The 24,574-nt window shown below is 45.2% G+C and overlaps 1 protein-coding gene across 1 annotated transcript; it reads left to right on the forward strand.

Annotated features, from left to right (window-relative positions):
- The first annotated feature begins 391 nt into the window (after window positions 1–391).
- Window positions 392–14,059, forward strand: LOC120395988 (C-type lectin domain family 9 member A-like). Its single transcript, XM_039520842.1, has 8 exons — window positions 392–488; window positions 6,216–6,311; window positions 8,098–8,193; window positions 8,620–8,712; window positions 10,769–10,936; window positions 11,918–12,069; window positions 13,042–13,145; window positions 13,754–14,059. The coding sequence occupies exons 2-8, from the start codon at window positions 6,218–6,220 to the stop codon at window positions 13,869–13,871; spliced, it is 825 nt and encodes a 274-aa protein (XP_039376776.1). The 5' UTR covers window positions 392–488; window positions 6,216–6,217; the 3' UTR covers window positions 13,872–14,059.
- The last annotated feature ends 10,515 nt before the right edge of the window (window positions 14,060–24,574 follow it).

Below are 24,574 nucleotides of genomic sequence, written 5' to 3' on the forward strand. Positions count from 1 at the left end.
ACTAAAGCAAGGAGGGTATGTGCTTGGACTTCAGTTGAGTATTTGTTCTGAAAGTTACTGAGCTGGGGATTGGTCTTGCTTTGAGCAGTGGGTTGAACTAGATGACCTCCTGAGGTCCCTTCCAACCCTAATATTCTATGGTTCTATGATTCTATGATTCTAATTTCAGTAACACCAAGTAGCTTTTGAAGTTAAAACAACAGGTGTTGTCAGTGCTGGTTCAGCCATCTGAAGAGGAAAGTCTCTTTGTTCTCAGTGCTTTTGGACAAGGGCCGTGCCTCTCTAATCAGCTACATGAGCGCTTCCTGTGCGGTTTCAGCCGGAACACTGCAGAACAAATAATTATTCCTCTCTTGGCTGGTGCTGTCCCTCTTATAACAGGACACTCGAATGGTGATATCACACTGCCCATCTCTCTCCCTGTGGGCAAAGACAAGGCAAGTAGAAGATTTAAAACCTGGCTTGTAAACTTTCCAACACAAACAAAGGTAATACCAGTTTTTCTCCAGGGGCTTTCCTTTTTACTAAGGTAATTGCTATAGATTATCTCCCTTACCTGTCCTGTAATTCAGGAGATGAATAGCAGTGGCTATAATGAAAGATATCTATAGATATATATGTGTGTGTGTGTGTGTACATTACATTATTTCTTCCTTGGATAAAATTTAATACAAACTGCATTGGGAAGTCTTGCAATTATAGTCTAGTATTTATTTAATGTCTGAGGTGACATTTCCCCGCTCTTACGGACTCAGGCTAAACAATATCAAACAACATAGGACAAAGCACGTGGAAATATGATCAAGCACTGTGAGGTGATGAAGTCAATGGGAGTTGTGGGTACTCAGCCTGTTGCAGAATTGGACTCGGTGGCTATGATACTGCAATGTATAATGTATGGGTGACTGCCGCACCCTGGCACAGTCCAGATTATTTTAATGGAGCTCCATGCAAGCACAGCAGTTCTTCCATGCATTGTACATTGTAGGATCAGGCCCTATAGATATAGATACTAGATCTAGTCCCCAAAAGGGAGACAAATATTTTTGTGGAAAGTTTTGTTATTGTTTTGCAAAATTTTGAATGTAATTGAAACTTTATAGGTGATTAAAAAATGGGAGAGGGGGAAATATGAAAAATTAAAAAAACCCTAATTTGTTTTAATTTTGAAAAAAAAATTGTCAAAATTTGAAAAGTTTAAACCAGCTCTAGTTAATCGCTATTTATTATTTATATAAAATCATCGATGTGCAGGAAAGATTCCAGAGAGAAAAAGAGAATTCCTTGCCCAGTAGCCCATATAGTCTAATTAGAGAGGAGGAAAAGAGGGAAGTGTTCAAATGGCATGTTTCTTTTCCTGCATTCCTCTCTTCTGTAGTATTGGTTCCTTTCTAAGATTTCCCTATTTATCTCTGTGTTTTCATTGGGTTTGTAAGTCTTGACTTTTTGTCTGGTTTTGCTCTCTATTTGCCCTTGCCTACTTTCTTTTTAACTAATTGCTTTTTTGCCCTTACGATTTCTTTCTTTCTTTATATTAATGTTATTTTAATCCTACCTCTCATACCACAGAGACAATTTTATATTGGCCAGAGGAATAGACTAGGGGTAACATTTTTCCAAAGGCACCTATACAAGTAGATAGGCATCTAATAGGATTTTGAAAAGCACCTACGTACCTAACTCCCATGAGAATTATGTGCCTGGGTGCTTTTCAAAATCCTATTAGGTTCCTGTCTACTTCTTTAGGTGCCTACATACCTTTTGAAAATCTGGTCTTAAGTGACTTCAGGAGTATAAGTTAAATATTCATTGTGACTTAGGAATCTAGGAGCCTAACTCTCATTGACTTTCAATGACAAAGACACTTTTGAAAATATTACTCTAAATGAATTACAGCTAGATTGTGGTGTCTTTTATACCTCAAATGTCTATGAATCTATGATTCACTGAACTCTAGCATGGCCATTAAATATGCTTTAAATCAAATTCTAAAAGATTACAGAACTACGGATACTAGTGACTGGATTCTGGGAGGTGCTGAATCTGCTCTGAAATCCTGATGAAGTCAGCAGGCAATGAAGGAGAACTGCAATACACAAGACTGGTTACTAACGCTACAATTCTATGCAATTTATAGCAATGGACAACTAGGGAAGCAGATTTTTGTTTCATACCTTCCAACTGATGCCTTTTAGGGACCAAGTGCAAAGGATCTCTGTAAATAATTATTCTTAATGAGCACTGTTTAATGACATATAGAAAAGGAAGATGGAAAGACATAGAATTAGAATGTCTTATCACTCTTCAGTGAAGAACTGTTCTCTGCAGTCTACGTTACAAGGCTTTGTCCAGTCCAGTTTTAATTTTTTCAGGTTTTAACTGACTTAAGCCACATTATACAATATGGGATCTTGTAGGAAACCTTGAGCCCCCCAGTGTTAACCTTTTTCTGAGATGAAAAGTGACCTTTACTTCTACTCTGCTTTCTGCCTTGCACCCAGTTTTTGATCCATTACTACACTGTGCCTCTCACCCCATGATGACTTAGCCTCTTGTGTAGGACCTTCTCAAAGGCCTTTTTAAATTCTACGGAGATTATGCTAGCTGGTTCTCATAAAAAATTCTAAAAGATTCATGAGACATGATTATCCTTTGCAGAATCTGTGCCGGTTAGACCCTATCATATCATGATCTTCCAGGTGTTTTGTTATTGTTTTAAGTATCTTTACAACCAATTTACCAGGTACAGATATAAGGCTTGCTGATCTATATTTTCCTGGTGCTCTCCTAAAGCCTTTTTCAAATATAGGTACAACATTTGCAACCCTCAAATTATCTGTTTTTAATGAGACAGCATATTGTTGTTAGCAGCTGCTTAGGTAATTCATACTTGGGCTCCCTCAGAACTCTGAGATGTACCATCTAGGCTGGTGACTTACTGATTTATAAATAATTAGGTGGCCCCAAAACCTCTTCTTCCCACAGTTCAATCTCTGTTACCAGAAAATGGCAGGTCAGGGTAGTAATTCCCCACCCCCGATCTTCTGTGGTGAAGACCGATGCAAAGAAATCATTTCTCATTCTTAATCACTCCCTATAACTGCTGATTATTCAGCAGACCCACAGATTCTTTTATAGGCTTTCTGCTTCTGCTAGACTTAAATAATCTCTTGTTTGTTTTTACACCTTTAGCTATTTGCTCTTCCAAATGCATTTTGAGTCTTCTAATTTTATTCTTACTTATTCCCTACTGTAATTTATGATCCTCTTTATTGCCTTCAGTAGAGTCAGATTTCCAAATTTTGAAGTAACTCTCTTTGGCTTGAATTGCATGTTGAATCCTACCATGTAGCCATATTGGCTTATTACTTGCCTTTCTGGTTCTTTTTTCATTTATTCTCTGAGACTCTATTATTGTTTAAGTAGCATCCATGCCATCTCTAGTGATTTTACTTTCTTTTCTCAGTGATGATAGGCCCCTTAGTGACTGTTAAACAACACACAACTTTAATTGAGTTCCATGGGAGTTAGGGTTTTTCTGCAATTCTTACATCAAGCCCTTAATCTTTCCTCATCAGTCAGTTCTTTTGTTGAATTTTATCTGAATTTCCTTTAATTAGTGGATATATTCATGGATTTAGAGGCTCTCAAAATTTAAACAAAGTATTTTAAGGAGAAGACACAGCACTACTAGAGTGCTGGAAGGCTGTCCTCTGATATACAGTACCATGACTGTACTTGCCATCTCCTTGTAACTATCTCTTCCTGGCTTCTTCTGACATGAGTCAAGCTATAAGTAGTTTCTTTAACATTCCATGAAGATGCACAAAGATTTATACAGCAAAATATGGGGTTTAAAACATGTAGTTTACCTTTTTCAATAAAAATAAAAAAGTATTTTAGTTGCTTGCTCTTCAACATCCTTTGAGTAAACATGGAGGTAACCAAAGTATATTCAGTTTCACACAAGAACTTTGTTAAGGTGAAGTTAAAATTGCAGGGACGCAGTATGTATATAGCCTTTCAAGAACATTAGAACTAACTAACCTCAAATAAAACAAACGTCACACTCAGGAACCCCAGGAAATGCAGAAGCTTGAAAGTGGATCCAGTGATTTTCAGAAGGCTTCTTAGGTGTTCTCCTTTGCTGCAGATCTCAGATCTCACTAGGACCACAGGAATGGAGAGTGCTGTTTTGATTTCTCTCCCCATCAGTTCCTCCTGCTTTCTTCATGTTCCCTTCCCATGTTCATATTCCCTCTGACATGCAAAGAGCACGTCTTCCTTCCTATAGGTCAGAGATCCAGTGCTGAAGTGATGAATGGAAGGGGAGAATGGGCTAGAACAGGAAGCTTATGTGGAGAATAGGGAGGGGACATTCCTCTACAGAGTTCTGCAAAAGAGGAGAAATCCCCACAAATAGACTAGTTTGGAAAGTGGGATTTTTTCCATGGCAAGTTTTGACTATTAATGGAAAAAACAAAACATTTTTAGTTTTTGTCTGAAAATGTTTAATTGTACTAGTGGTTTTGTGTTTTGTCAGTTTTTTGCCCAAAATTTTCTGTGCATGGATGAAAATTTTGAGGATTGGATTTTGAGTTTTCTTCATTAAAAAAAAAAGAAAAGCAGATCCTTCCCTCAAATGTTTATGTACGGTCAAACCCCCAATTTACCATTACAAAAAAGTTATAATGGAAAATTTTCAGCTGGCTTTATCAGAAAACTTTAGGGAATTTAGCATTTCCCTTTGTGTGACTTTCAGTGGAAAGTTTCTTTTCCCTCATTGACAAAGTCCTCAGTAATCAGGGTTCACTGTGAGCTCTACCCTTGCAAAGAAATGGGCTAACAATTTTTTTGTAAATGAGCAACAATTGCCAGCAGTTATTTGATCTCTAGGGGAGTCTAGTAAATTAAATTGTATTTGTTTATGTTTTTTTAATTACATGGCAAAAAGAAAATGTCTACAAGAATATTTGAACTGTAATGAAAAGCAATATTTTTAGGGTAGAAATATGACCAACAACTTGTTTCAAATCACTTCAAATTTTGCAGAAATTTTTTACCTTGGACCAAGTTTTCTCGTCTCAATTTTAAGTCAAAGTTGCCTTTTTGGTGATTTATGTAGAGCCCCAAAATTGAACTTCTAATGGAAACTAAATTGTATCCGTAATTAGGTAGGGCCTGCATCATTCTATAATTTTTACATTTTTTTAAATAAATACAGGTAGTTACCAGGATCAGAAGGAGAAAAAGTGCTCTATTCTTCACATGTTCTTATGCAACCCTCATGACCATATATCTGAGTACCTTTCAAAGGTGCGCTAAGGGAGGTGACTAACATCTATCACAGTTTGTACTTTTCTTCTCCCCGTATTGGGGGAAATTGTGTGAAAAGTGTAGCTTGGAGGGGGTGGGGTTGTTTTCTTTTAAAATAAATTATATGTGCTCTGTGTTATATGTTTATGATAGCCAAGACAAAGTGTGCCTTGCACTTGTAGCAGAAGATGGTGATATTTGAGGTGGTTCTTAGTTCCTGTGGAAGTTTGCTCCGTGATTCCAGAAAAAGCCCCGAAAAAGCTCCGTCTCCTGTATAGACAAGTTTTGTCCTGGTTGTACAAAGTTCCATTGTGCCAAAGAAGCAGAGTTGTTGGTCACATGGCCTGATTCTGGAGCTTTAGGCAATCTCTTTGGTATTGTGGGGCCAGGCATTGAGCACCATAAAGACAGGGACTGAGATCTTTAATTTGACCTGGCATTCTATAGGGAGCCATTACAGTGAGTGGAGGACTGGCGTGAGGTGCTTGCAGCAGCCTGTGTTGTTGAGGAGACATGCTGCATCATTTTGTAGTTGTTGGAGTGTCCCGAGGCTGATGGCTTCATGCCCAGAGACAGACCATTGCTAGACCAGCCAGGAGGTGCCAAAAGTGTGTATATGTGAGGCCAAATCATCACCCACTGGGATGAGATGGAGTGGCCTAGCTAGCCATAAATGGTAGAATATGTTTCTTGTGGCCTTTGTTATGTGGGAGTTAAGTGTCCAAGAGCAACGCAGGAGCCCTCATACCGAGCCACTGAGCAGCTGTCCTGTTACATTGCTCCTGTTCATGTTGATGCTCTTACTGGCACTAAAAGCTCATTTCACTGAAGTACAAATCCCAATGTTCATCTCAGTTCACTAACCCCATCTCTGGAATTTCTGTACCATAACCCACCAGAAATGAGTGAGCAGTCAGTGACCTATATGGACCTCAGATTTCATACTCCTGCAGAGCAGAAGAGAAAACAAAGACCAAAGCACACCAGGATCATAGGTACTGTATATTTATAATCTCCTGAATCTATGTCTATTTTGTTAGTTTTGTGTCAGTCTGTGTGATATAAAGGAGCCCTCCAGGTATGTGAAGGAGTTGGTTTTGTGCCTACAAAGCCCTGGAACACAATTATTTGATTTTGAAGTAATAAACCCTTGTGTCACAGGGTGGTACTGGCCCTTTATCAGGGAAGAGACTAGTTCGCTTGTGACAGGTCAGCTGACCCCAGTTGGTCTATAGGAGAAGGCACCTGGGTGGATTGCTCTGTGAGCCAATATTTTCCATCTTGAGTTCCCTATTCAGGTTTTCCAGAACTTCCATGGCCTGCAGCCTCACCATGGAATCTTTCTGCCAGTCAGCAAAGCTTTGGAGCCATCACTCATGAGAAAGGTCTCTTGGACCTGAGCATAAGCATAGACATGTTTCCAGGCTTAACTACATCTTTGACCTTCCTCCAGCTCTTCCTTGAGGGCACCCACTGAAGATTTCAGCTTCCCAGATGTCACATCTCTTGAGGCAGAGACTCACATCTAGCCTTCTGGAGGGTTAGGCCTTCAGTACCTCTGCACCTCATTGTGATTTCCTAGCAGGTCTGAGCACCTGCAGTTAACTCTTTTACAAAGGCTATAACAGTGTATTCCAGTTACCAACCAACCTTCACAAAGCAAACTGTATTTATTCTTAGGGAAAAAGCATTAAAGAGAAAACATATTTTAAAACAATAAAAGAACCTATATGCATGCTAAAAGCTTACCTGAGGTCACCTCCAGCTCCAATACAGGGCTCAGGGTGAGTCTTTCAAACTCTTGGTCCCGAATTCATATCAGTTTTTATGATCAGAAGCCAGATACCCAACTGGACAGTTCAACCGTTACTTTGTACAGTTCAGGCCTTTGATCTGCAGTTTCTGAGAACAGGTAATCCCCAGTCAATGGCTCTCTCCGCAGGGTGTAGCTTCAAAAGGTCAGGTTTTTTTGAAGATAGCAGAATTTAATAAGAAACAAATGTTGTACTCACCACCTTACTATGTGCTTTCTCTCCAGGATGGACATACTCTAACTGGCTACAGCCTTTTGGCCAAATCCTGATGTCCTTACTAAATTTTACTCAGTCTTAATTGTCCATTACTGCAGGGGAAAAAAATCAGGGCCAGATTCTGATTCCTTTCCTTATTCATATTCACAGAATAAGATACAACTCAATATGAGTCACAACTGAAGAATCTGACTCTCAGAGAATTCACCCCTTGTTCTGTTCATGACTTACCTGAGAACGGGCTTAAATTTTTAAAAGATGGGTTTTTATATGAAATTATTCAGTGTGTAGTTTATGTTCCAAACTTGTATAGTCCATCAACTATTTGCAGTGGCTACTGCTTCAAGAATTCACTGTTCATACTTCACTATTGGATCAATGTGATCGGTCACCTAAGTCACACACTATTGTTTCTGCTTCCTAATTGGATGACTCTGATAAAGGTCAAATTGGAAATCTGACACAATTTTGAACAATGTGTGTAATTAACCAGTGGAACAGGTAAGCAAGGAATGTGATAATTCTCCATCATTTGGAATCTTTAAATGAAGATTTACTCTCTTTCTAAAAGATATGGCCCAATTCAACCACAAGTTATTAGTCTTGGAAACAGGTATTACAGGATGAGGTTCTATGGTCTGTGTTACATTACACAGGAACTCAGACCTGATGCTCATAATGGTGTCTTCTAGCCTTAACAGCTATTAAGTTATGTTCCCATCTACTGTGATGACAATGTCTTTCCATCCAGAAACCAGTGGGCAGAAAATAACCTACTCTGATCTGAAGTTTCACACTCTTTCAAAGCAGCAGAGGCAACAAAGACCTACAAGTGCAGAGAGCAAAGGTATTATGCAGTATGAGCTTCTGGCTCCTTACTTTCTTTTATCAAAGTGTTCATAGTCAAACATCCTCCTCCTGGTGTAGCTGCTGCCCATGGCCTCATGTTTAAGGAATAATAAAATTAGAATTTTGTCTACTGTGGAAGGAAATGGCATGTTAATGGGAGCTCACTTAGGACCACACTGTGCCAATGCCTGGGCAGAAATGGGGATGTGACAGATCTGGACTTCACCAGGAGCGACTGTTTTCTCCATGTCTTCTCAGTTCACACAAGATTTATTGAGCACATATTCAATAGCTATTATTATTGGATTGATTTAACTCCATACAGTTGGGTTCTGGCTTTGGTAGACTGGTGTGGCTGAGAGTTCTGACCTGATACCAGAGATCTAGTCATTTTTGCTTTCATTTTCTCTTTTATTTCTGTTAGACTCTCCTCCATCTTCACCATGTCTCATTACAGTGATTCTGGGGCTCCTCTGCCTGGCTTTGCTAGTAACTGCAGGGGTTTTGGGTGCCAAGTGTAAGTATTTGCCAAGAAGGCAAACCATTATCTGAACCATTATAACATTTAGAAGGGATATTTGAGTGATATGTGTAAATGCATGTGTGAGGCCCTGTCATAGTTTGCATTACTTTGTGAAAAACAATTGGTATTCAGAACCTGTAGCCTGCTGAGCTGTGATTTGAATTTTACCAGTAAAACATGTGAGAAGCTGAGATGCCTTTAAGGGTGTGTCTACACAGCATTTTGGAACAAGCAGGAGCAAGCCTTTTAGCCCAGGTCAACAGACTCAGGCCTGGTCTACACTTCGGGGGGAGGGGGATCGATCTAAGATACGCAACTTCAGCTATGCAAGAATAGCGTAGCTGAAGTCCATGTATCTTAGATCGACTTACCTCCCGTCCTCATGGCACGGGATCAACGTCCATGGCTCCCCCGTCGACTCTGCTTCCGCCTCTCACCCTGGTGGAGTTCCGGAGTCGACGGGGAGTGCGTTCGGGGATCGATTTATCGCGTCTAGATGAGACATGATAAATCAATCCCCGATAGATCACTAACCGCCAATCCGGTGGGTAGTGTGGACGTACCATAAGGCTAGCAGGGCTTGCACTAATGCTCTACAAATACCTATATAGACACCACTTTGAAGCTACGTCTTGTGCTGCAGCTCCAGCTCTGAATCCTAGGGAGAGGGGTGGTCCTAAGAGTCCTTCTGATTTAAGACTAAAGTTGATTTGAAACTCTGACTACAGTTTAAATGTGGTTAGAAATGGCATCATGACTAGGACTGGGTGAATTATTTTCAGTGAATATTTTATTAGCCAAAAAAAGCATTTTTCCACGCACTGAAACTATTCATGAATTTGGATAGAATTTGTTAAATAGTTTTGGGCAAAAAAATATTTTTTTAAAAAAGTGAAATGGTTTGTTTCAATGATTTGAGAATGAAAAGTATGAAAAATACCTGAAAACAAAACTAAAGGAAGAACTGAAAAAAAATATTTTGGATTGAAAACACCCTTAAAATGAAGTGAACCACAACCCCCAAATTTGTTGTTTTGTTTCAGTTTTTTCGTTTTATTTTGGCTGCCTTTAGCTCTGAAATTAATTTTTTTGTTTGTTTGTTTTGTTTTGTTTTGGCAAGAAAAAGTGAAAAAAAAAGTTTTGGTTCAAAAGTAATCAATTTTTTTCCAGATTTTTCAGCTCCAAACCAAAAAAAATAATGATTCATTCAGCTTTAATCATGCTACAGAACTGCGTGGCTCCATATTTTGTGCTTCTGAAGGTTTTCTGATTTTTCAATTTTGCTCAGTTTGCCAGTTCAAATGTGAAATGTCATTCTGTTCTCACTTACATCAGTGTAAATTATGAGAACAGCTAGCCAGGAAATTTAAACAAAAAGACATTTTGACAAAAACATCTTTGGCACATATTCTGTTAGTCAGATTTTAAACCTATGGAGATTGTTTTGTAAATGGCAAAGCAGTGTTACACCAATTCCTTAATTCCTTTAACTTCAGAATAAAACTGAAATTCCACATTGTGTAACCCACTAATGAGTGTGGGTTACATGTCTCCCTGTGTGCTGATCCACAGAGGATATGACTTGTTACAGCACATGATTAGTGACCTTTCTGTCTTTGGGTATGTCTATGCTTGGATACTGTACCAGCATAGCTAAATTGTCATAGCTATGCTGGCATAACCCCAAAGTGTAGACGTGACCTACTACTCCTGAAATGATGGTAGCAGCATCACAGTCTTCCATTTACATAGCTGTATCTGTGCTGGGGTTAAGTTGATATAATAACATGATTTGGGGTAATGTTTTTTTCACACTCCTGACTACTGTAGCTATGTTGACCTATCCTTCCAGGGTAGACTAGGTCTTTGCACTCAAATTGTATCAGTTTATGCTTTTTAGCTCAGAAGGTCTCCAGTTCAAGCCCCAGTATGTAAACCATAATTACAACTGTCACAATCGCTGTTAGCATCCTTATAATGCAAAAGGCAAACAATTTATATAAGTGTATTGAATTTTGTTTTAACTGATTTCTTGGGATGTGGATTTAAGTTCTCCAGGCTTCCCTTCAAGTGAGAAGACAGAATGAGGAGCTTATTGAGAAACAGGCTATTCTGAAAAACTTCACCCAGTTGCAGGAAACCCTGAAAAACTGCATGCAACAAAGAGATGATCTCCAAGCCAATAACACAGAACTCTCAAATGTTGTGAATAGGGAAGGTATCGATCAGAGCTCACTCTTTTGTTATATCCTTTATGGTAATATTGTTGCTTAATCAGAATCCAGCTCTCCTTGTCCTTATTAACAACAAAAGGTACTTCTGCCCCTATGCACAAAATGTACAAGGGCCTCATCTAAATATTAATTACATGGAAAGCTACAAACAAATCTTAGCAAAAATATGGTGTCCTAAACAGTGGACATAATCAATGATCCCTGGCTCACTAGCTTCAAAGTAGGGGAACCTGGGTGGCTTCTTCCCAACTTACATCTCTCAACAGTACAAGGGAAAGACACTGATAAACAGAGGGATTTTGACAAATGCAACAGACAAATAGGGGGCTGCACATAGAGACCCTCATGCACTTCCCTCCCACAGCGTTGACACTGCGCTAGCTTGGATATCAGGTTTTCATCCTGGTCAACATCATCGTTGAGATCACTTTGAAAACCAGGCCATGATGATTATGACACATCTGCAACAGAAGCAAGTTGTTCAGAAAGGCATCTCACTGTTGCTAGCTCCTGCACAATTACTCTCATTACCTTTCTTGTTCATTGTGATCTGAATGGATCTGGATGGGAAACAAGTTTCCTGTCCCATGAGCACTTTTGAGAATTCAAAATTTTCCCATTTCATGTTGGGATAAAACCAAGACCTTTCTATGTTTTCTATGAAAAAACAGAGAAACCCCAGAGCAGCCAATAGCCTGGTGTTGAGGGGTCTCACGCGGGATGAGGGAGAATCAGGGTTAAGTCCCTGCTCTGCCTGATTCAGAAAAGAGCCTTGACCCAAGTATCCCATATGCCAGGTTATTTTTCGGGCACCAACATCAGCTTCATCCTAGCTGGCAAGACAAACACTACATTCCCAGTGAGAAATATACACACTAGCTAGTACACGGTGACATTCAGTATCAAACTGTGTCACACCCATCAATAGAGAAATATGCCAGGTCTATATTGCTCTCTTTTTCAAGGAGATAATTGCAGCTCTTGCCCTGAGGGCTGGATACAGCACAGAGGGAAGTGTTACCATTTTACACATGAAAGGAGCACCTGGCAGAAGAGTCGAGAATACTGCTCGTCTCATGGCTCCAGACTGCTGAGGATAGAGAACAAGGAAGAACTGGTAGGGAATTTACCCTTTGCCTTATTTTCCTGTATTTTCCAAACTATACTTGCCCAATATCCATCTGGTGGTGAAGTGGGATATGGGTATAAAATGAAAAATAACACTGGCAGGGTAAAATGACCCTCTAAACTGCTGTGTTGTATTCAGAGCTGTGTCCCCAAGAGACACTGGGCAAATTTTGGGCACCAGAGAAGGAGAGAATGTTAAATTTTATCACTGACTTCAGGAGTGATTAAAGGGAGTATATAGAATGAGGAAGGCACAGAGTCCTTTCCTAGAGTCTGAGTCTCCTCTCACTCAGGGGCGGCTCCAGGCACCAGCACGCCAAGTGCGTGTTTGGGGCGGCAAGCCACTGGGGGCGCTCTGCCGGTTGCTGCAAGGGCAGCAGGCAGGCTGCCTTCAGCGGCTTGCCTGCGGAGGGTCCACTTGTCCCGTGGCTTTGGCAGACCTCCCGCAGGCGTGCCTGCCATGCTTGGGGCGGCAAAATGCCTAGAGCTGCCCCTGCTCTCACTCCATCATGAATCAGGACTTCCTCCACTGAAGTCAATGAAATGAAACCCATCTGAGAATAAAATCAAGCTTTTTCTCTCTTTAACAGAGGCTGGAAATGCTGTTGGGTTAGTGTCTGTGCTGATTGGGAAGAGAACTCCTCATCTCTCTCATTAGTGGTACCCCTGGCTGATGGGACAATTGTGTTGACTTATTCTCCAGGGTATCCTATCAGTTCTTCTCAGCCAGGACGGTAGCTGTGTTTCTTCCCTTGAGGGACAGGTGCAGATTAAATTGGGCAAAAAGATCCATAAAATCTATGGCTGACTTTTCTGGAGAAAATGGGGTGTGATTGGCTAATGTACGGGCATTACAACACACTGGTCCTGTTTGGGACACATCAACCTCATTCTTATCCCTGGTGTCCATACACCTACCAATGGGGATTGATGTAAATGATTTAGTCTTGTTCCCAAACAGGATTTCATAAACAGACTGGCGTGTTTTCACTGGATTGGACTATTCCGTAAGGGAGCTGCTACAAGCTGGCTGTGGGAGGATGACACAGCTTATTCCACTGACCTGTAAGTCTCTGGCAGATCTAGGAGTTGTTCACATCCTTGTGTATGTCTTACAGAATTTGCACTCTGGCATTGCTACTGAACATATAGAATTATTGTATATTTTTTTACTTTTACAAATTCTCACAGGAAGGAGTGGTGCCATTTGGATTTTTTAAATCTAAATGAATAAACATAATAAAACAATTGAATAACATTAACAGTGGAAGGTGTAACTCTGTCAGAGCTACAAATGAATATAGACATTAACAAATACTCTAAAATGGGATATTTCAAAGCTGAAACATTGACTAAGGTTGATGCCACCATTACACTTAATGAGAAATAGAAGAGAATACCCTCCTACCCCTGAACATTAAATTGTACAACAACTGCAGTAAATAGAAAACAAGAGGCCATCTCAGCTAAATTAACAATCTCACACCAAAAAAAATTCCAAATCACAAAGAAATGCTTTTCATAGCTCAGTTTGCAGGACATGTTATTCTGAGAAGTGAAATTAATGGGTAAGACAAGTTAACCTCAATATTTAGGCAGCCAAATGCAATGACACTGTGTGTGATTTTAAAAAAATGGCATGGCTGAGTGTTAAATGTAGCTTTCCACCCCAGGTTCCAAGTAAAGAAGAAAGAGCCTGGAGAGGCCTGTGTACTTTTGAATGCAGGAGAAGCCTCCTCCTATAATTGTACACAACGATATCGCTGTATTTGTGAGAAGAGAGCAGCTTAGCTGAAGCCTGAGGATCACAGCATCCGAGACACACATCCTGGGATGTTCCAAAGACAAAGAAATCACGTCAATTTGCTGTGTTACCATTCAGACTGAGGGGCTGCAGTTTCAGGTGATAAAACACACAGCAGACTGTCAAGATGCAGGGCAGAGACCCCAAACTGGAATCTTCTCCAGCCAACCAGAGCACTCCCACCATACTGAATGACTGTCATTCCTATCTGGGTTGATAAGAATTGATTTCAGAGGCCATTAGTGCAAATGTTAATAAATACTTTGTAAAAAATATAGAGTGTTATTTGTGCACTGGGTGCTTTACGGAAAAAAAAAAACAATTTGCCCCAAAGAGCTTAGAGTGTAAATTCAAACAAAATACAATCAATGAGGCTCATACAGAGACAAAAGAGGAATGGGAGAGGAAGAGAATCACCATCTTGGTGACTGGGGATTGAGCTGGGGATGTCTAGAGCTAAAAGCCTGAGTCAGAGAAATAATTCCCCAGCTGGCAGCTGTAACACACTCACATGCTCTGTGGGTTGGGCACACAGGGGTATATGTCACTCACACTGAACAGTGGGTTACATACTTTCCCTGAACAGAGAAAGCTGGTCTCACATGTCTCAGGATCACAGTAGTGTGAATCCCAGATCAGCTTCCATTTTATAGCAACTGCAATCTTGGTTACGTCCACGGGTTGAACTGGAGGCCTGCAGAGCTAACATCACGAGTCTCTACAACTTGAGTTGTGCTTAAACAAATGAAGTGCTTAAATTTGGCACTGTTACCCTTCCTGGGGTGGCTCACGACCATGAGTGTCAACCTTAGGGCAGGCTGTCAAGGAGCAGGGCAGAGATCCCAAACTGGCTGTGTGTTCTATAATTAGATTTCACAAACCCAGTAACAAGTGTGAACTCCTAAAGCATTATAACTGCCTTACTATGGAGTCACAGACCAGTCCCCTGGAGAATTCCAGTCTATCTTGCCACCTAGGAAACTGGACTATGTGATAATTGGTTACTTTATCAAAACCACAACAATATTCAGATTACTCCCAGTACCAAAGGACCAATCTGGGAGCTTTGTGCTGAATGTTGGGAAAACAGAGTTCCCCCTCCTCCCCTTCTGTTTGCGCACTTTACGGATGCTCGTTTAGAGTCCCAGTCTAAATGTGTTTGAAGCTATTCTCTGGAATGTTCACAGTCTCCTTCAGCAACCTGTTTGTTCAGAATTTTTTAACAAGAATTGAAATGACAATAAGAGATGAAGGGCTGGATTCCTAGCGGGTGTGACTTGATATAGAGCCACTGAAGTCAATGAAACTTCACCAGATCATACCAGCTGAAGATCTTGCCCAAGCTGGTCTTAGTTTCACAGGGCCAGGTTAGCCCCTGCCAGCCCCAGGATCAGGAAGAAGTCAGCAGGCCAAGTCCTTCCAATGGTTCCCTAAGGCTTGGTCCCTCTGTGGATCAGGGATCCTGTTTAAAACCAGGGCTATTTATCCATAAATCCTTCATTGACGTTGGTCTGTAGAGAATCCAGTTTGAACTAATATGTGGCAACCTCTCCACGTGGCTACAAAGGGCTCATGACCTGTGGAATTACATTAGCACCCACGTGCTCCTGGTGCAGTTACATACAATTCCACAAAAGCATGGACACAGCAACATTTTTAATACAATGTACCCAAAAGGTATTAAACCTAATTCAATATGATTTAAACTTTACTGAATTGAGTTACCTTAATGCCATAAGGTGTCTCCAGTATATTGTCAGTCTGCACACCCTTGTACAACCTACACAAGGGAGGGAGGGGGCTTCAGTGAGCTTGGGATCAAGCCCTAAATGTACTTGAATATGGTCAGTGTAACACTTTTACACCCTATTAGCTGAAAGTCTGGAGATATGAGAGCAGCTACTCCAAATATTTCAGGGTTCTGATTACTTAAGCTTTGATCTTGTAGTTACTGTACTGTACTGTGTGGTAGTGTAAAGCAAGGTCATAATCTTGATTTCATTCAACAGATTGAGAACCCTACTAAAGATTTTATGGGAATGGGGAAAGACTCCCGACAAAGCAGTGCACTAATTATGGAATGTGAGGATTAGTGAGGTGGTTAAATTTAATATATGATATTTCTAATGATCTGAATATATGATGTAGCAAATCTATTTTTGTATTTAACATTTAGGGCCAGATTCACTATTTAGTAAGAATGCCTGGACTCCATGTGAGTGTCTAATTTTAAGTGCTCTGGCTTAACAATTATAACTTTTAAATGGTCCCACTGACATTTTGAAGTTAACATGTTGAGGTGGGTGTCTGCATGTGTGAGACGCTGAGTTGCTGCTGTGGTTTCACTGGAGCAGTTTTATTTCATTTTGAAAGCCAACTTAACAGTCACTTGCATAACAATAAATCTCATCTAATAGAAAAAATTGTAGACACTCACTGATAATGCACGAATTCAGTATAATTGCACCTATTCAATACCAGTTACAGCTAAACATTTCCTGTTTGATGTCCTTTGAAAAGTCTGTATTTCCTGAATAAAGCAATACTTAAGGTCAATTAGTTTACTTAGTGGAAAGTGAACTGTGACATTGCAGTTTATATGATTTTATAAAAAATTGATAATGAGTGAATATAATGTAACTGGAATATGCTTCATGCAAAAGGTCTCTTGTAAGGTATCATTACAAAGCTTATTGTCTATTGAGTAGTCATCCTATTTGTATAAAGGTATCACTCTTGTATCTGAAACTAGAAATATGAAATATAACTCTGAGGGCCTATTGTAATTATGCAAACTGTGGGCCATTAATGGTGGTTTGGAATCTTAATAAGAAAAGGAGTACTTGTGGCACCTTAGGGTAGGTCCACACTAAGAAGTGGGGTCGAACAAGGGTACGCAAATTCAGCTACATGAATAGCGTAGCTGAATTCAAAGTACCCTAGTTCGAACTACTCACCCATCCAGACGCCGCGGAATCGAAGTCCGCGGCTCCAAGGTTGACTCCGCCACCGCCGTTTGCAGTGGTGGAGTACTGGAGTCGACCGGAGCGCGCGGGGAGTTCGAACTATCGCGTCTAGATTAGACGCGATAGTTCGAACTCCGAGAAGTCGAACTCACCACGTCGACCCGGCAGGTAAGTGTAGACTAGCCCTTAGAGACTAACAAATTTATTTGAGCATAAGCTTTCGTGTGCTGCAGCCCACTTCATCGGATGCATAGAATGGAACATATAGTGATTTAACAGATTTAAAGGTGGCAATTTTTCAACAGAAAAGCTTCAAAAACAGACTCCAAGGAGAAACTGCTGAACTTAAATTGATATGCAAACTAGATACTATCAATTTAGGCTTAAATAGAGACTGGGAATGGCTGAGCCATTACACACATTGAATCTATTTCTCTCATGTTAAGTATCTTATCAAACTGTCTTAAATGGGCTATCTGGATTATCACTGCAAAAGTATTTTTTTCTCCTGCTGACCACAGTTCATCTTAATTAATTAGCCTCTTAGAGTTGGTTGGGCAACTCCCACCTTTTCATGTTCTCTGTATGTATATATATATCTCCTCACTATATGTTCCATTCTATGCATCTGATAAAGTGGGCTGTAGCCCACGAAAGCTTACGCTCAAATAAATTTGTTAGTCATTAAGGTGCCACAAGTACTCCTGTTCTTTTTGCGGATACAGACTAACTTGGTTGCTACTCCGAAACCTGGAATCTTAACGGCTCCCATCAACCAGGACAATTGACTGGATGGCTCTGTTTACAGGCAAGCCTTCCTGTAAATTAGGCTGGGAGGAATGAAGGCTTGGGGTCTTACAGTGACATGTGATCATGTCACCTGAACTGGAATCCATCTTTAACCTGGTGCTTTTCCAGTGAAGGGAGGTGGAAACCCAGAGGGACAAAGGATTCCTGCCTTATGCAAAAGATATATAAATGGGTGGAACAGAGCAAAGTGAGGAGAGGAGCCATCATGAAGAATCCTCTAGCTACCACCTGAGCTGGAACAAGAGCTTTACCAGGGGAAAGAATTGTGCCCAGGCCTGCAAGGTGTCCAGTCTGAGGAAAAAAACTTACTGAAGCATCTCTAAGAGTGAGATTATCTGTATTCAGTTTGATTAGACATAGATTTGCGCATTTTATTTTATTTTGCTTGGTGACCTACTTTGTTCTGTCACTACTTGGAACCACTTAAATCCTACTTTCTGTATTTAATAAAATCACTTTTTACTTATTAATTGACCCAGAGTATGTATTAATACCTGAGGGAGCAAACAGCCATGCATATCTCTCTATCAGTGTTATAGAAGGCGAACAATTTATGAGTTTACCTTGCATAATCTTTACATGGGGTAAAATGGATTTATTTGGGTTTAGACCCCATTAGGAGTTTAGCATCTGAATGTTAAAGACAAGCACACTTCTGTGAGCTGCTTTCAGGTAAACCTGCAGCTTTGGGGCAAGTAATTCAGACCCTGAGTCTTTGTTGGAGCAGATGGGAGTGTCTGGCTCAGCAAGATAGGGTGCTGGGGTCCTGAGCTGGCAGGGAAGGCAGGGGTAGAAGTAGTCTTGGCATATCGGGTGCCAGGGGCTTTCTGTGATCCAACCAGTCACATGAACACATTTTTTTGCCTTTGTTTTTTTCTTCACATTACTTAACATGGGAAATTCAGACAGTGACAGCAGCAGAACGAAGACATGATTTACATTCTAGCAATGAAGAATTGATCAAAAATGTCCTACCCTTTGATTTTATCTTCATTTTGGGGGAGGTCAGATCATCTTGTTGGAAAATCCTGGATGCTGTCAGTTATAATCACAATGAGTCTGATTCTGTTACACTTCTTGTTAGGAGTAAGTCACTTCATGACTTGTCTCAATTCAATCAACAGAACAAACTGCACTGATTAAAAGACTGTGCTTTCATCATGGAGCTCATAGTAAGGGTTTAGTCATAGTTAGCTAACACAATGCTGAATGTTTGTTCTTCTCCATACATATAGATAAACTATATTCAGCCACAATTCACCTAACACAGTTACTGAAAACTATGTTCAGATATGGCTAAACTTCATAGTATAGAAGTTCTGAGATACTGCAAATTATCACTATTAATATTATAATTATTTTATTATTACATATATTTATAGAGCTGCGATCACCATGGTATCGGATCTGCCAGAACTTGCATGTTGGAGGATTAACAATATCACTAAGCTTCTGCAAAATGCTTCAGACTTAGGGAAAACAGCCTGCTTTCTGCTCCTGGGCACAGCTTCTCCCAGCCCCCACAGGGCACATGGCCTTTTGTAAAGCAGCTGCCATGACTGCTTGCTCTCATGGAGTCTGACCCCAGCAACAGGGAATCTAATGAGTATACCCAAAACTACCACACCCAATTCCAGAAACTTCTGGTTGTGGAGTGTTAATTGTGCATCTGCCTAGCAACAATGACCCAGACACAACCCACTCCTACCCACTCCTCAATAGAGCTCTTAAAGAGATATCTCCCTATTAGGCCTGTGGGTTACAATAGCACAGCTTGCTAATTCAGCAGACCTCAATGTAAAGAAAGACTACAGGTACGGTTTGGTGACAAAGGCACTCAGACATGTGTATTGTCCTCATGGCAAAGTACTAGTGCCCTGGCTCTGTGGTTACAGGGATACTAAGACATGAGTTCTCTGTGGCAAGGAACAGATCAGTCAGCAGCAGGAATCTCTGCTGTCCCCTACACCACACAAAGGGTTACACGGATGTACCTTGACATTTATAGAACACAACTTAGGTATCCCTTTATGTGTTTCATGACATCTGCTTGTTACCGCCTCTTATATCTTGCTCCAGGTGTCTTGGGCAAAACATCCTGTGACAGAACCAGGCCAGTGGGGTACAGGAGTCTGGTCCTATTAGTATCCAGGAAGTGGGCGGGCGAAGCCCGCCCACAGCTAAAGGACCTCCCCCCAGCCTAAGGGGAGGATCTACAGGGCCGGGACACTAAGTAAATACGCGGGACAACAAATGAAAAAAACAGGAGCGGGAGTGAGGTCATAGGGCTAAACGAAGGGAACCAGATGGGGACACCGAGCAGAGAACCCCGGACAACGCCCACTGCTCCTCGAAGGCGTCAAGGGAGCCAGTGGACGCCGCCCAGAGGAACTCCGCCCGGATGCGTGAACGGACAGAGGAGCGGAAATAGGCCCCACAGTCGCAGGAAATCCCATCGGCCAACCTCCTCTCCCTGGTTTTATAGATGGCCAGTTTGGCCAGGGCCAAGAGGAGGTTGACAAGGAGATCCCGCGACTTTGTGTGGCCACGGATGGGGAGTGCATAGATAAACAGGTGAGGGGAAAAGTGCAACCAAAAACGCAATAGGAGATCCAAGAGGAGCCGGAACAGGGGCTGCAACCTGGCACACTCTAAATAAACATGTGCCAGGGTCTCTTTCACGCCGCAAAAGGGGCAGGTGGTGGGGACAGGGGTAAACCGCGCCAAGTACATGCCCGTGCTCACGGCCCCGTGAAGGAGCCACCAACTGACATCCCCGGCGGGCCTCGGGACTAGGGCAGAATACAGGCTGGCCCACCGGGGCTCCTCACCCTCGAGAGGTGGCAGGAGGTCCCGCCATTTCGTATCGGGGCGGGATGCGAGGGTGAGGTAGTGAAGCGTGTGGAGCACGAGCGTGTACAGATGTTTTCGTGGCGCGGTCTGGAACAGAACCGGCTGCAGATCGGGCAGCCGGCTCGCTGTGAAAGGACGAGGGGGGTGATTGGGTCCATGGGGCAGGGGCCTGATAAAAAGGTCCACAGGGCCCGGGGTGGAAGGTGGGCGGGGCGTGCCCTCTCGCAGGACCCGGTCGAGGTAAACTCGAGCAGCGGGCAGTGAAGCGGCCTTCACCTCCTGAAGTACGCGCCGGGGGGTACGAGGGCTGGAGAGCCCCATGCGCTGAGCGAGCGTCAGGGGATCCAGCCAGTCTCCCCGGTCGTAGTCCAGGAGGTCTCTGACCCTGGTGACTCCTGCCAAGACCAGCCTCTGGCGCACCGCAGGGGACTCCGCCACCTGCACACGGAGCTGGGGGTTGTGTAGCAGGGGCTCCGCGAGGAGATCGACCCCCACGGTGGCCGCCACGGACCTGGTCGTTGAAAAGAGCTTCCAGGTCCGGAGGAGGTCTTGGTAGAAGACCGGCAGCCCGGAGAGGTCTCGCGGAAGGCCCCTCGGAGCGAGATAAAGGAGCTGCCGGTCGTATCGGAGCCCTCGGAAGCGGCGGAGGAAGGCGTGCGCCAATACGCTCCACGCCGGACTAACCGCACCATACAGGAGTCTCTGCAGGGCCTGGAGGCGGAAGACGCGGACCTGAGTGCGCAGGCACTTCAGGCCCTGCCCCCCCTCCTCCAGGAGCAGATGAAGGACCCCTGCAGAGACCCAGTGCGTTCCTGGCCAGAAGAACTCCAGAACCGCCGTCCGGAGGTTGGCCAGGAAATCCGGAGCCGGGACCAGGGTGTTGAGCCGGTACCAGAGCATGGACAGGACTAATTGATTCAGCACCAGCGCCCTCCCCCGGAGAGAGAGGCACTGGAGTAGTCCTGTCCATTTCCGGAGCCGCGCCCTCACCCCGCCCTCTAAACCATGCCAGTTCTCCGGCGGAGACGGATGTGTGGCAGAAAGGTAAACGCCAAGATAGAACAGCGGACCCGCGCTCCACCGGATGGCCTGAAGCGCGGGTGGGAGGGAGCTCGTCTGCCACCCGTCCCCGACCACCAGGCCAGAGCTCTTGACCCAGTTGACCCGGGCGGAGGAGGCCGCCGAATAAATGGCCTGGCAAGCCTCCACCCGCGCCAAAGTCGCCGGGTCCTGGACCACGAGGAGCACATCATCGGCGTCGCCGACAGGACCAACCGCAGCTCCGGCTCCCGGAGCACCAACCCCGTCAACCTCCGGCGGAGAGACAGAGGAAGGGCTCGATCGCCAGAGCGTACAGCTGACCGAGAGGACACCCTGCCGTACTCCTCGCCCGAAGCTGACCGGCTCGGTCAGGGTCCAGTTGAGCCTGACCAGACACTCCGCGAGCGTACAGCACCTGGAAAACCCACATACTGGGGTCCGAAGCCTATCGCTTGCAGAGTGCACAGGAGATACCCGTGATCCACCCTGTCGAACTCCTTCTCCTGATCCAGGGACAGGAGGGCGAACGACAGACCATCCCTACACCCTAATTCCAGAAGGTCCCGGACCAGATACAAGTTATCAAAGATCATGCGGCCGGGGCGGTGTAGGTCTGGTCTGGGTGGACCACGTCCGCCAGCACGGACCCTAGCCGAATCGAAATGGCCTTCGCAACGATTTTATAGTCCGTGCTGAGGAGGCGAGATGGGGCGCCAATTCCGTAAATCACGGAGGTCCCCCTCTTCGGCAATAAAGGCGAGCACGGCTCGCCTGCACGAAGGGAGGACCCGCTCGCAAAGACTCGGCCCAGGCGGTGACTAGGTCTGGGCCGAGGACGTCCCAGAACAGCGGTAGAACTCCACGGTCAGCCCGTCCATGCCCGGAGATTTATTGGTGGGCATGCGACGGAGGGCTTCGAGAACTCGGCCAGAGTGAGAGGCAGCTCTAGCGGTCCGGTCGCCAGCGCTGACCGTCGGGAGTCCGTCCCAGAGCACTTTGCAAGCGTTAGGATCGGTCGGATCCGGGAGAAAGAGCGCGTAGAAGGCCCTGGCCCTCCGCAGATCTCCGCCGGATCCGTGAGGGGTGCTGTCCTCCGCCAGGAGGCAGGTGACGTGCTTTGGCCCCCTCCTTTTCTCCAGGGCGTAGAAGAAGCGGGAGCCGCGATCCATCTCCCGAAGGAGGCGGATGCGGGATCGAACAAAGGCACCCCGGGCTCGATGATCCTCGAGGGCCCGGAGCTCCTCCCGCTTCTCCCGGCATGCTCCGCAGAGGGATGGATCCTCGGGGCTGGCGGCCAGACGCCCCTCCAGCTTCAAAACCTCCCGTTCCAACTGCTCTATCGCCGCATCCCTCCGTCGGCTGGCGCCCCGGGTGTAGTCGCGGCAGAAGAGCCGGGCGCGCACCTTCCCCAGGTCCCACCATCGCCGCGCCGAGGGAAAGGCGTGTCTCTGCCCCCGCCAGGCCAGCCAGAACTCCCGGAAGGACGCCACGAATCCCACGTCCTCCAGCAAACTATTATTAAAATGCCAGTAGGCCGGCCCCGGCCTCTCCGCGCAGAGAGAGGCCGTCACGGTGGCAAGGTGGTGATCAGAAAAGGGCGGCGAGCGCTGGAGGAGTGGGCTCGTGAAAGGTGGAAACGTGACAGATAAATGCGGTCCAGCCGGGAGTGGCGCGACCGATGGGCCTCCACCCGGACGAAGGTGAAAGTCGAGACGTCATCCGGGTGGTGGTCGCGCCAGATGTCCACCAGGGAGTGGCGTTCGACGATCTCCCGGAGGACGTCCGCTGCGGCCGGGCACTGCTCGGTCCCCGAGCGGTCCCGTTCCTCGAGGGTAGTGTTAAAGTCCCCGCCCAGGACCAGGCACTCACGAGGATCCAGGGAGCCGAGGAAGGCGGACGCCTGCCGATAAAAACGCAACCTCTCCGGGCCCGATGTCGGGGCATAGACGTTGACGAGATTAACCACAAGCCCCTCCATGCGGACCCGGAGGTGCAGCAGGCGGCCCGGCACAGCCTCGGCGACCCCCAGCACCTCGGGCCGTAGGTCGGGGGACAACAGGGTCGCCACTCCCGCCGAGCGAACCGAGAGGTGGCTAAAGTAGACCCTGTCCCCCCACTCCAGCCGCCAGCTAGCTTCAGCGGCCGGATCCGTATGGGTCTCCTGCAGGAAAACCACAGAGTACCCCCCGACCCGAAGGAAGGAGAGCACCTGGCTCCTGCGGAGCCATCCTACAGCCCCGGGCGTTCAAAGTGGCAAAGATGATCCTCGCCATGAGGAGCGCTGGGGGGGATCCTCGCTGGCAGACACGCCCACGGCCTCCGTCGGGCCGCGCAGCAATCCGTGACCAAACCCGTGGGTGAGGAGAGAGTCACGGAAGAGGCAGACCCGCCCGGTCGCGGCCTGCTTCCCGGTCCCCTTACCCTCCCCTATGAGGGCCTTTGCAGCCCGGAGGATTAGATGGAAATCCCCCCACCGCTGGAGCGCGAGTTGGACTTTGTTACGGGAGCCACGGACGTCCTCAAGGAACGCCCGCAGCTCCTCCCTCAGCGCATGGGGGGGCGGGGTAACGGACCGATGACTGTCCCCCAGCGGGGCCCCTGTCACAGCCCCGTGGCCCACCAAGGCGGGCAGGCAGGGGGCAGACCCTCGACGTGGCGTCCGATGGGCGGCGCCCGCGGCCCGCCCGCTCCCAGTTCAACAGGGGCGGCGGAAGGAGAGCAGCAGCCCCTGATGGGTCAGAGCAGGGAAAAACAACTAAGACCGCACCCTGGGAGTATCCCGAGGCGGCAATGGCATCACGGGAGGCGGAGGAGGACAAGAGTAGGGCAAGGGTCGGTTGGCCCACACCCAAGAGGGACACCCCCTGGGAATCGGGTCCGGGCAGCGGGGCATCGGCCGTCGCCTCGATGGGCTCGGCGGCCGTCAGTGAGGTGCCACCCGCAGCCGGGATGATGGAGGATCCCAGGGGACCCTCAGAGGCAGGAGCAGAAGCGGCAGTCAGGGAGGAAACCGGGGACAG

The sequence above is a fragment of the Mauremys reevesii genome, linkage group 1 (assembly GCF_016161935.1).
Source record: "Mauremys reevesii isolate NIE-2019 linkage group 1, ASM1616193v1, whole genome shotgun sequence".
In the NCBI taxonomy this organism is placed as follows: Eukaryota; Metazoa; Chordata; order Testudines; family Geoemydidae; genus Mauremys; species Mauremys reevesii.